Raw genomic sequence first — 13,569 nt, 5'->3', positions numbered from 1 at the left:
TCTAATGAACTCATTAATTTTGTAGCTGTTAATTTATCTACATCTTCAGACTCCTCAATAGCTACAATAATTGGATCATATTTTTTTGTGCAAGTAATTAAAATTTTTCCAAAGACTTTCTTTTAAGAAAGATAATCTCCATAAGACCGTAGTTGATTTACTATTTGATCTATTTTTGAATAATAATCTTTCGCGATTTTAAAATATTTCATTTTTAGATTTTCAAAATTTCTTCTTAAAGTTTGAAAACAGCAAGTACGTACCTCGTCGAGCTATAGAACTTCTCCTTCAGTTTATACCAAGTTGTTTTTCTATTTTAACTCCCATGATTCTCGAAAAATAAGTGTTTGTCAACCTCATTTGTAGAGCAAGTAGTATTAGATAATCATTTTGTTGATTCTCTTTAATTTCTTTCTTCTATACTGTAGTTAGAGCAAAAATGTCATCTAGCTTATTATATCATTGATGACATCCCATAAATTTTGCGCATAAAAGTAGGTCTTCGTTTTGATGGACCAAAAATCACAGTTGTCTCCATTAAATGTTGGAATAGGAATATAGGAATGAAAAGTGTCTGCCATAGTATATTCTTATGCCCAATATCAATCAAGCGTAGCTTTGATACCATTGATGATTTTTATTTTGAATCGAAGAAATAAATGAGTTTGGAGTAAACGATATGGTAGGCATTGTATGGATAATTTTTAGGGATAGAAAATAGTGAGGGGTAATTTAAATTGAATAAGATAAGTAAGGGAGGAAATTTTATTCATTAAAATAGGATTTTATAAGATAGCGGGAGATTTTTCTAATAGCAATGCTTTTTTGGACATGAAATGGTCGAGGAGGATATCGAGGTGCCTATAAAATCACTATACACTGTTTTGACCACAACATGAGTGGACAAAATTCTTAGTCTAACCAACTGTAATTCAATCGGAAGCACCCTCCCTATGGCAGAGGTATAAGCTATTCAAATTTTCCATCGTAACCTCTTTCATGAAATTCAAATCAGCATCAGAGAGATCATGGCCAGCCCTGCACTGTTTGTCAACTATGTGATAAACTGGGACAGTACAAAGGCTTGTTGCTCCACAAGATAGCCATCTTCCTACTTGTTTCGACCTCAAGCAAACTTGACTGAAGGACCATCAAGCCAAACAAATGACAATTGGATATTTGATTTGGATGCTACAATTCATGTCACCTTTGACCTACATAATCTCTCCATACACTCAGATTATGTGGGTAACTAGGATGTTAAAGTCAGTAATGGTAAACGAATCTCGATCTCTCTTGTTAGTTCCTCTTCAACTGATTTCCCCATTATCTCCTATACACTAGATAATATTTTATGTACATCCTTGAAAACAAAGAACCTTATGTCTGTTTTCCAAATCTTGCAAACAAAATAATACTTCTATTGAATTTTTTCCAGACTACTTTCCTGTGAAGGATCTAAATACGGCTGAATCCTTGGTGAAAGACCGGAGTAGGCACAACTTGTATGAGTGGTCATCCTCCACTTCACCTAATAAGCAATCAAACCTTATTCCTTCCGCTTCCATTGCCATTTCTTCTCAACTATAGCACCGAAGTCTTAGTCATCCCTCTTCTCCAATCTAGAAGAGAGTACTTGCTAATAATAAAATTCCTTTTCAAATTTATCAAATAAAGTGTGTGACTCTTGTCTTTTTAACAAAAGTCATAAACTATCATTTAAAAATTCTTCTATTTGCTTTGATAAACCGTTTCAAGTTATCTATTCTAATGTTTAGAGCCCTGCCACTAGTGGTCATCCTCCACTTCACCTAATAAGCAATCAAACCTTATTCCTTCCGCTTCCATTGCCATTTCTTCTCAACTATAGCACCGAAGTCTTAGTCATCCCTCTTCTCCAATCTAGAAGAGAGTACTTGCTAATAATAAAATTCCTTTTCAAATTTATCAAATAAAGTGTGTGACTCTTGTCTTTTTAACAAAAGTCATAAACTATCATTTAAAAATTCTTCTATTTGCTTTGATAAACCGTTTCAAGTTATCTATTCTAATGTTTAGAGCCCTGCCACTATGCCCTCTTTTGGAAATTTTCGATATTATGATGTCTTAAATACACATGGTTGTATCCTCTAAAGCTAAAATCAGATGTACTTACTGTTTTGAAGAAATTCAGAAAGCTAATTGAAAACTTCTTTCATACTAAACTCAAAACAATATACACAGGTGGTGGTAGTGAGTACGAAGCACTTTTTCACCTCTATCCCAACATGGTATTCAGCATCTTACATCACAACATTATATACTCAAACATGTTGGCTTCGCTGAATGCAAACATCGCCATACTGTAGAAATTGGCTTGACACTTCTCCACAATATTGCCATACGTCTACACTTTTGGACCTATGACTTCCAAAGTTCCATTTACCTCATTAATCACATGCCCGCTCCCGTTCTTTGTAATGATCCACTGTTCACAAGTAATTTAGCCACAAACCCAAATACACTTTCCTTCAAATCTTTGGTTGCCTATGCTATCCTTAGTTCGACCATGCAATACCTATAAACTCGAGCCCTACTACCAACCATTCGTGTATCTTGGTTTCTCACTTCTTCATCATCATTTTCTTATTTTGATTCTCATTCTAATCACCTCTTTGTCTCTAGGCATGTTATTTTTTGAGCACTTCTTACCCTACGAAGCTACATCATATCCTGATCTACATCTCTTGCACTAAACTTTCTCTGCCTTTACAGTAAGACATTTGGATAAAGTCGAAGCATCAATCAATGATTCCCTTTATTCCATTGTTTTACCTTCCTCTGCACCGTACTTAATTCCTAACAAGTTACCTCCACTTTCCTCTCTTCCCAAGTTACCTCTCAAAGCTCTCTATCACAGGTAAATAATTCTTTCGAATCCATTTCTATGGTGTCCCTATACCACATCTCAACACCACCAGTCCTACCTCAGCCACACCAGATTTCTCTCACAAAGTACTCTCTACACCAAGTCACGAAATCAGCCAATCGAGCAGTCCACTACCCATGGTCCTTTCCATTTACCTTTATCAATCCAACCATCTTGTGTCATCACCTGTGCCCATAACAACATATACAAACCTAAAATACCCTTTTTACTTCACACCAGTACGTCATCATCTCTCACAAATAGAACCTACATTTTTTACCCTTGCAACAAGCACTCTCATTGGTGTAATGCCATAAATGATGAGTTTCTTGCTCTTCCAAAGAATAGAACCTGATCTTTTGTATCTTTCCCATCCCCTACACAAAACATTATTGATGTAAATGGGTCTATAGGATTAAAATGAACCCGGTTGCCTCTATAGCTCATCATAAGGCTCGTCTTATAGCTAAAGGGTTTCATCAACGACCCGATATTTACTTCACTGAAATAATTAGCCCGGTAGCTAAATCAGCTACCATTCGACTTGTTTTTAAAATTGCTGTGACTAATGGTTGGGTCAGAACCAACTATATGTTAATATTGCCTTTTCTCATGAAACTCTCTCTAATTGTATTTTCGTGTAGCAACCTTAAGGCTTTGTTGAATCTCAATATCCCTATCATGTTTATAAATCGCACGAAGCTCTCTATGGTCTTAGTCAAGCTACTCGATCATGGTGCTGAGTTTCGATTCTGTCTCCTAGCCTATGGCTTTTTGAACTCTCATAGTGATATCTCTCTATTCATCTTTACATAAGGAACATCATGATCTACTTTTGTATTTTGATGATATTATCCTCACTGTAAATGATCATTCCACTCTTTGTACATTCACTACTCAGCTCTCCACTAAGTTTTTTTTCTTATCGGCAAGATTTGCTATTTATTGGGGATTGAAACCACACAGACTTCCAATGGCTTGTTCCTATCTCAAAGAAAGTATATTATTGATCTTCTTCAGCAAACTGATATGCACGAGGAAAAGGAATTTAGTACACCATTGTTTCCTTTCGAGATGCTCAAGCTTGATGATAGTTCCTCTAGTCATGATCCGACTCAATATCATCATGCTTGATTCAATCAGTATCTCTCTTTGACAAAACAAGACATCAGCTATGTCGTTAATAAGCTAGCTCAATTTATTTGGCTTGCTGTTAAATGAGTTCTCAGTTATCTAAAGGGCACATCCCACTATGGTCTCTTCATTTCAGTCCAATCTCCTCTTACTCTCATGCATTTCTAGACGTCGATTGGGCTGGGGAGGTTTATACCCAACACTTTACATCTGCCTATATTGCATTTCTTAGCTCCAATCCTATTAGCTAGAGCTCTAAGAAACAATCTACCATTGCTTATTCATCTACCGAAGCTGAATACCGTGCCATTGCTACTACTACTATTTAAGTGAATTGGATCAACAATCTTTTCCATGAATTAGCAACATCATTTTCCGCTTCTCCAACAATTTACTGTAACAACGTTGGAGCCACTTAATTATGCTCCAATCTTGTCTCCCACTTCTGTATGAATCACTTTGCCATTGACTTTCACTTCTTTCGTGATCAAGTCTCTTGCAAGTTGCATCACGTTTTCCATGTTCACACAGTGAAACAGGTCACGGTTTCCCTTAGTAAACCACTAGCTTGGGGGCATGATAGAGCATAGAATCAGCACTGATTTATGGAAAGATTTACCATTCCTGAATCATAATTTTCTTGTAGTTATCTCTTTATTTAGGTGATTTAGTTTTCCATTGTATAGACTAGAATAATGGGATTTTATGGTCAATTTACTGTATATCTTCATACTCACCAATTGTTAATAGACACTGCATTCTTTCACCAAACTTTTTTAAAACCAACATATTCTATTCAACAGTTTTACGATTTTTTGTTTCAGCCTTATAATTATGTAGGAGTATATTGTCAAATTCCATTATTGACGTGACAAATTACAAACTAATGACACCACCAATTGAACTCAAATAATTAATAGCAATGTAATTTGAATAACTTAGAGAGGTGTATTCATTTAGGATTTTTAAAAACTTTTGAGGATTGAAAAAGTTTGGGTGTATTCAATTGAGATATTTAAAGATTCTCTAAAAGTTTTGGGACATCTATAAATTTTTAAAAAGTCTCTAAAAATCACAGTATATTCGATTGAAACTTTTAAGAAGTCTCTATAAGTCATAAGATATTCAAATAAACAGTAACTTGTGAAAAATTCTTTACTTAATGGACAGTTAGAGGCTTTTTCGTGAAAAATATAAATAGTAAATCTCAAAGAAAATCTCTCATATATTTTGAGATTTGTGAAAATTTCAGAGTAAAAAAAGTCTTTTTCCTTTCAATTTTAGGATTTTTTTCATGTCTCTTCAATTCATTTGTTGTAATAAATTTATAATTATTCTATATGTACATAATTACTTTTAAATTGAAATTATATGCAATTGATTCAAAACGTAGAATTCCATTTATTTGATCTATTTTATTTATTTTATTTTATTTTATTTTGTTTTGTTTTGTTTTTTGTTAAGAACAATTAGTTTCTTAGAATGTATATTAATTTTGTGAAAAAAATTTGGTTATGGTTTTAGAAATTGGTGTAAAAGTTTTTATTATTTTATTTGCGTCCAAATTGAATGACTAGGTTGTGATTACTAAATTTACCCAAGAAAATTTTGTGGTTATTATGGTTTTTAAAAACGTTATTTACGTAGTAAGATTGCAACTTTTTAGGTATATAAGTAATTTTCAAGATGAAAAGTCATTAAAAGTCCTTAAAATTTTCTAATCAAAGTCTATAGAAGTTCGAAGACTTTTATTAATATTTAACAAATCCATATAAATCAGTTAAAAGTTCATAAAATCCACAAAAGTCACCTATTTAAAAAAAATTATAGAAGTTTTTAAAAATCTCAATTGAATACACCATTCCTAATTATCTCTTACTTTTTAAGTAAAATAAGTTACTTACTTTTGAAAGATATTCTTTTCTTACATTATGTTCAAAATGTTAGTGTCCAAAAAAGTAACTTATTTTTAAGTCGATTAACAATAAAATGTACTTTCAAAATTATAAGTATATAAACTTAAACTTATAATTAATTTCACTTATTCACTTGTATGTAAATTTACTTACTTAAATCGAAATCAACTTTTCTCTATTATTTGTTACATCCATTATGAAAAACAATTTGGTCTAAATTCGTCTCATTTGATGGATTATTTAATGAAACCGTAAGCAATCTGGAATAAGTTAATCCAGAAATATTTGCACAAATAACATAAAACTTAAACATAAATGTGTGGTATAAGCTTCCACACGTGCTCTTATAGTGTTAATTCTAATTCTCTGTGGTTGACTCCATTGTACTCCCAATCTGAGGCTAATTGAATTATAAATATAAAATCATAGTTTTAATTCTTCTTTTATGTTCTTTAAGCCATAATTATAATTATATTAAAATAATAATGCCATAATACATCGATGTATTATATCAAGAGAATTAACAGTATCATATAACTGATACATCTTAGACTATTTAATCAAAGTACGATTTAGTGCTCACCCTTTTTGATTTTCAAGAACTTAAAAGAAAAATACAAATAGATGAATAATTGAATAGTCACAACTAATATCAATTTTCTAATCTCTAAACGTCTTTTCAAGCTTTCCAATAAAATGTTAAGACTTGGGGTCCATCTTAATAAGGTCAACCTTATTAAGAGGAGTGTCCCAATCCTTTATATGTTAGTCATTATTTCAGTATTTTACCGATGTGGGATTATATTCCCTTAACATGCCCCCGCAAGATGGTGGCTCGTTTGAATAGACCAATCTTGAAATCCGTGTGCTCATATTTAGAGACTTAATCGGATCAAATCGCTCGTTGGAGTTTACTGGACTCTGATACCATATTAAGACTTGGGGTCCATCTTAATAAGGTCAACCTTATTAAGAGGAGTGTCCCAATCCTTTATATGTTAGTCATTATTTCGGTATTTTACCGATGTGAGATTATATTCCCTTAACATAAAATAGTAGAAAATTGTTTTTCAATATACGACTGCCGCCTCTTTTGTCTCAAAATATTCGATTGAAGTAGAGTTGTTGGCTTTGTCATGTTAGCTTTTCATGCTTGTTTCAACTTTGTTAAAAGAGGAATAATTAAGTATATCTCATTGGTCGTCAAATTCACTATAATGACTATATTCATAATAAAGACAGACACATGTTATCTTTTTTGGAAAAATAACTAAATGACAAAAAAAATAATAATAATAATAAAATCAATTTCTTATCTTGGTATGTTCAATGTTCTAATGTGTGGTGTTTATCCATTGGGTATATTGAATATTTTAATAGATTTTCAAATATATTTGTTAACAGTCACATGATATAAGAAAAATGTATTTTATTTATTTATTTATTATTTTATTTTTTTTTTGCCACAACAAAAATTGCCCTGGCCTAAGTCGAACTCAGATATAGAGAGAGAAAAAATAAAATAAAATAAATCATTACTTTATTCTGATTTCACGTTCAATAAATTCCAAGATTTTATTATTATTATTATTATTTTACATTCATTCCCATCTTATAGTATTATAATCACAAGTGAAGCAGATAAGAATGAACAAAACATATTTATTTTATTACTTTCGCCTTTTCGCCTCTAACTTGATGTAATGGATCCAACTAGTATTGCTTCCCTTGCCAATTTCATCAAAAACATTTATGGGAAGCTCGATATTTTGGTATGAATTTTTCTTCTTTTTTGAATGTTTTTTATTTTCTAAATTTTGTCTTTTTTTTTTTTTTTTTTTGCCCCATTGAAACTTGAGAGTGAAATAAGTCAGTAAATCTGTACGTGTTTATAGATAAAAATTGAGTTATATTATTATTTATAGTTGATTTATATAATGATTTACATACTCTAATATCTCGCGTCCATGTTGTTTTTTAGATAGACAAATAGCGGAACCAAAGTCTTAGTTTTAAGTGGACTATTTTTATTTATTAAGGTCTTTATGTAATTCTAATAATGCCATTTTCTTTTATTTAATTATGCAAATTTTATTTATTAAGGCTTGCTTTTAAAACACTATGTAGTGGTTTTTAGATAAAATAAAGAAACTAGAAAACAGACCCGTCGTTAAGTCCGATTAGCAAAATCGTCTTTCGACTAGGCATTACGTTGAGGATGCAGTTGGCCTTACGCTGCGGGAATCTTAGCTCTTAAGCCAAGTGAAGATGTGGGTACCAAGCTTGATTACTCAACCGAAACATATTTTAGTAAAGATTACATGGGTTTAATACCCTTCTAGCCGTACAGCCTTCCTTATTTTTTTATTTTATTTATTTATTTATTTGGTGTCTTTTGATTAAATTTAATAAAATTGTGGGCTTCTTTGATTTCTCAATTCAAATTAGAGTACTAAATGATTTGTTGATAAAATAATTCTCGACATTCATTTATGAATCAATAAGTTCTAATTGTCAAATCTCAACAATTACAAAGACTGAATAGGTTTTGAATGCTTTCTATAATAGTTGTCAAGCTTGGCGCTGCATTTTCTTCCTAATATTGTGTCAGATCTCTTTCATAAGTTTTAGTCTAAATTATCAATCATTTTCATGGCTAAATGACTAAAGGGAACATGTAAATGTCATTTTTCTGCTGAAGTCCACAATTGAATGTAGCCATTCATAATCACTGTTTATCATATAATCTAGGCTATGTTTGAGCCATATTTTTTCAAAAAAATATATTTTTGAACAGTAATTTGGCATTATTTTAATCACATTCTTCAATAAAATAATGTTATACGCAAATCAAAAACTTTTTCCTATTTTTTAACCACACATTTTCCATCAATACACTATTCAAAAATTCATTTTACTCACAAAAATGAAACTCAAACAAGGGCTTAGTCTTTCCTTGCTTACTCCAATTGATCTTAAGAGAGAGATTAGAGTCCTATCCTATAAATTGTATCACAGCCAGGGTTACAAAGTTTAAATATGGGAATGTTCTGTTGAAGGAGAAATTGCTGGAAGCAGCAATATCTTCAAAAGTAGTGGATTTACGTGTAGAATATTTTATAGTATGAATATGTGGTTAAAAATGAGTATGTAAAATAATGTTTGAAAATAACGATTGTCAAACAGAGGCTAAGTTCTAGAAATTAGTTCATGATTAAAATTAAGGTTGTCAATTGCAATTCGCCTTCCTCTACTGGCGACGAATAATTTTTAGATGAGGTAATTACAGCTCAATTCTAAGAATTTACTTACATGTTTAATTTAACTATAGCACTGTAGATGAACATAACTTGTATAAATCGGAGCAATTTATTTGTAACCAATAAAGCAATTTATCCATTAGAACGAAACCTTAGTTATGCACAAGATGCATTAAGGCACAAACACAAAGATGTTGACTAGGATTTTGACATTTCGAATAGAGATTATAGCAAAGATAGAGGGAGTATGCCAAGACGCATTTGTAATACAAAGAATGATAAAGGTTCGCTCTTTAGCTCACAATATTCTTGGTTAGTTGTGCTGTTTGGAGCTCATTTTCATCTCATTTTTAGACAATTTTTAACCGTTGCATAGTGTAAAACTCTTTCCTTATTCGTAGAATTGACAAAAATTTGCCAAAGTGAACTTGGAAAAATAAAAAATGCATGGCGCTTTCGTTTGGAACAATACATGCTCACATTTCAAAATAGGGGTAAAATTGGAAGTTGACAATATATATGTCCAACACCATTTGGACTAACTTTCACAAGGTGGGCCATGTGATGTGATCTAGAATACATTCCCTCCACAATAATGGCATCCAAACGATCGTATAAGCCGGTTTGGTTTATATTAGAATCGATTAAATTAAAGTCAAACAATCAATATTAACAATATTTTTAATAGATCGAGCAATTTTTCAACCACACATTTCAAAAATTTCTATCACAATATACTAAAAAAATCTAATTTTAATTCATACCAAACACTCTCAATATATTTTGTTGGCCAGAGGTTGGGCCGTAGCCTCCTCCAAAATAGGTATTTTATTGTTATTTACGTATTAATGAATATTCAACAAGTAGGCATTTACATTTTGAAATAAAATGTAAAAAAATGGAATGGTAAAGAAGCAAATTTTGACCAGCTAGCTTTCTTGGGTTGTCATTTCAAAGAGTTGTAACCAGTCATCTAACCTATTAATAAAAGAAGGAAAAAGCTACTAGTCGACGCTAACGTGATCGCAGATGATTTTATTTTTATTTATTTATTTATTTATTTATTTTGTTTTCTTTTTCCATCTTTCAATCAATTTTCGTCATGTGTTGTAAGTCGAAATTCTCTATTCTTGTAGCATGATTGATCAAAAAGAATGCCTACATACAACATTTTCATGACATTATCAAAAAAACTCTGAATCAGGACTAATTGTTTAAACGTAAAAATTTGTTTCAGTTTGAAAATTCATCTATAAATAAAATACCTGCCTTTTATTTCCCTTCTAAAAATTTTATGCAGCAACATAGCATTATATACCAAGAAACTATATTCTCTCTGTATACAATGTTTCAGATGAGGCTGCAGCCAAATACAGTATTATCGAAATACATAATTCTGATTGCATGCCTACTGAATTGGGCATGGGATTACCTTCTTCCCCAGTCATCCTCCTTTCAGCCTCGTGAAATAGTTGAATTACCAGACTACGTTGATGACCTTACCGTAACCCGTTACGAAAATAATAACAATGCAAAGTGTGAAGATTCGTCAACAGAGTGTATTGTTTGCTTATGCAGAATTGGTGAAGGGGATGAAGTTAAAGAGCTGGGATGCAACCATCTTTATCATAGAGTTTGCTTAGATCGGTGGGTACGACATGGACACAGGACATGTCCACTCTGCCGGGAAAACTTAAAGCCACCGGTACCGCAACTGGCATGGATACTTCCACCAGCACGAGAAGATGATACTAATTAACATATGATCAACCAGATAAAGTTCGGAAAAAAGCTGTTTTCAAATGTTTTAACATCCGTGTCTATCGTTCAGTCTAAATTGATATGTATTTTCAATATTATTCAACATTCCATATGCAAAAATGCGTCAAATCAGTGAGTGTAAAGATGTTGGATTAAGCTTGAGAATATGTTGTCATCACAGGAATATATATATATATATTGCTTATGTCACTGGTAAGTATACTTTATACGTTTATAAATATTCATAATTATTGATTATTTGAGTAGTTTTCTACTCATTCATTTATACATTGTGTTTCTAGGTTAAAACCTCAATTTGAAGGGATAAAAAAGCAAAAGGAAGTGATTTGGAGCGTTAAGTGAACAAAAAGATGGTGTTGGATGAATGCTCGAAAGTTTTGGGACTCAATAGGACGCTAGTAAAAGGTAATTGGAAGATTTCATGTATTGTGGGAAAAAATGAATGAAATCTGAAGGATCAGTTGAATATGTTTAAAAGATAGTGGAAAATAATTGAAGAGATTCAAATTGAAGGACTAATTTGGAGGACATTAGAAGTTCAAGGACTAAAATGAAAAAAACTAAAACGTGACATCTCATCCTTTCAGCAATATAATTCAAAGAACTTTCGCGAGGAATGGAAAAAGGCTCAAAGAGTTGTTAATAAAGTACTTGAATCATGGAATCAATAAGGGATTACAAGGAATTATGGAATCAATAAGAGTTTGAAACTCACTATTTCTACTCCATGTTGATTGTCTCATTAGGGAAAATGAGATGGATATTATTGTCGGAAAATTGGTTTAATTAGTTGGTTTGATCAATTACTTAAGTAGGTCCCATTAGTTGGATAAAAGATTTCTTCGATCAAGTGTATTCTACTCCATGAATAGATTAATTTATGCATTTACTTTCTCAAAACCAAATAAGAATGAATGAGAAATTTAAGGCCAAAAGATGACCATTTGAAGTTTAAATAAATTAGAGATAAAAATTGGTGAGTTATTGGAAAATGTCAATCTCACATAAGAAAATTAGAAGAATAGAAACCACTTTATATTGCTTAAATTTGGGACCCAAGGGGTATTAATAATCTTTAATGGGGAGATGACATACATGCTAATAAGTTGAGTCAAAATCCACACGCATGCGGCGTCGCCATCTGTCCAACCGGTCGGTTGGCTCAGCATGAGCACAAGCACAAGTCACGGGTCGTGAGATTGGGCCTTGTTGGTATATACATATTTATGGTAAAATAATATTGGAATTATGATTTTTTATATTAAATCCAAATAATATATTTGAATTATATTATTTATTTCCCTCGATTTTCTGTGTGCAACATGTGGAATCTTCTAGAAATTGGCGTTTGACTAGTAAAATCGCTGTCCAAATGGTTGTGTCAAACACAACTCTTCGAATAAAGACACAACATTTTAACTTCTATAAATAGATTCCATATCCCAGATTTTATTCATTCCAAATTTTTTTTGTGATTTTCTCTCTTGTAAAATTTAATCCTTCCATCTTGCATTATTCCATGTTGTGCATTTTAGTTCCCGAATATTAATTTTATTCATTTTAGTCCTTCAATTTTTTAGAGAGATCAAAACATGAATAATTCTATACGTACATTATGGTGTCCATTATCTACATGCGGAATTCCGTGATTGGAGAATTGAAACTCTCCAATGATATTAGGCCACTTGTCTATTATGACACCCTTATAGACACCATAATGTATATGCAGCATAACCCTCAAAACATTAGCAGGTTCGTCGAGTCTTGTAATTTGAAATGCTACTATTAAAACTTGTGATTGTTGGAAGACCATCAGCACCAAGGCGGGGTATCATCGTTTTAAGTATAAAGAGTCGAACTCTTGTCTCGACCATTATTATTCTATTCATTACGCTCATTCTCTAAATCGGAATTCTGCCCAACTGTTTATATAAATTATTACAAGATAAAATCAATATATATTTTCAACAAATATTATACTTGTCTTTGCAAGTGTCCATAAATTAACTGTAGTCAATCACCAACTCAACAAGTTGTCTAGGCTTAGAGCTTCAAAGAGACGGGTCTAAAGGCTATCTCATTTCTTGTTACTCCCTAGGAGTTCCAGTGTGTTCCTCTTTTCTTTTTCATTTTTTTCCTTAATCGCAGGCTAGAATTATTTTGTTTTGCTTTAGGTTTCTTCTCTCGTCGTGGCTTAAGGCAATAAGTAGATATGATACACATTTTCTGAAATTTTTTAGTTTTCATGTAAGAAAAATAATACTCGAAACCAAATGGCGTACTTCTTGGCTACTTTAAAAGAGTTGAATTCTTCCTATTACTTGGTGACTGGCCTGACAAGAGGTTAAACCTTCACTAGGTAATAGAATCGTTAAATAAATATTCTGTATTTAATAAAAAAAAAAATCCCAGATTTTAGTTACGCTAGAAGATACGTTTTATGTATAAAAATGTATTTTAAACTTTGAATACATAAAAATACTTTAATCACCAGGAAACATAATATTTATATAATGAAAATTTTAAAACAATACAGGGATTAAAATGCAACATTAAAATTGAAAACCCC

General features: G+C 31.8%; 1 protein-coding gene across 1 annotated transcript; it reads left to right on the top strand.

Annotated features, from left to right (window-relative positions):
* Nucleotides 1–7,661: 7,661 nt before the first annotated feature.
* Nucleotides 7,662–11,342, top strand: LOC111405139 (RING-H2 finger protein ATL7-like). Its single transcript, XM_023033896.1, has 4 exons — nucleotides 7,662–7,730; nucleotides 10,456–10,935; nucleotides 11,050–11,111; nucleotides 11,282–11,342. Exons 1-4 carry the CDS (start codon nucleotides 7,662–7,664, stop codon nucleotides 11,340–11,342), a joined length of 672 nt encoding a protein of 223 aa, XP_022889664.1.
* The last annotated feature ends 2,227 nt before the right edge of the window (nucleotides 11,343–13,569 follow it).

Source organism: Olea europaea, chromosome 1, assembly GCF_002742605.1.
Source record: "Olea europaea var. sylvestris chromosome 1, O_europaea_v1, whole genome shotgun sequence".
Classification (NCBI taxonomy): Eukaryota; Viridiplantae; Streptophyta; class Magnoliopsida; order Lamiales; family Oleaceae; genus Olea; species Olea europaea.
The sequence above is the reverse complement of the archived record's forward strand: the minus strand, read 5'-3'. Positions and strand labels throughout refer to the sequence as shown.

Coding starts and splice junctions, on each gene's coding strand:
- LOC111405139 (XM_023033896.1), top strand. CDS start 7,662: ATGGATCCAACTAGTATTGCTTCCCTTGCCAATTTCATCAAAAACATT. Junction 7,731..10,455: donor ATGGGAAGCTCGATATTTTG/GTATGAATTTTT, acceptor AATTTGTTTCAG/TTTGAAAATTCATCTATAAA. Junction 10,936..11,049: donor AGCCACCGGTACCGCAACTG/GCATGGATACTT, acceptor TCTATCGTTCAG/TCTAAATTGATATGTATTTT.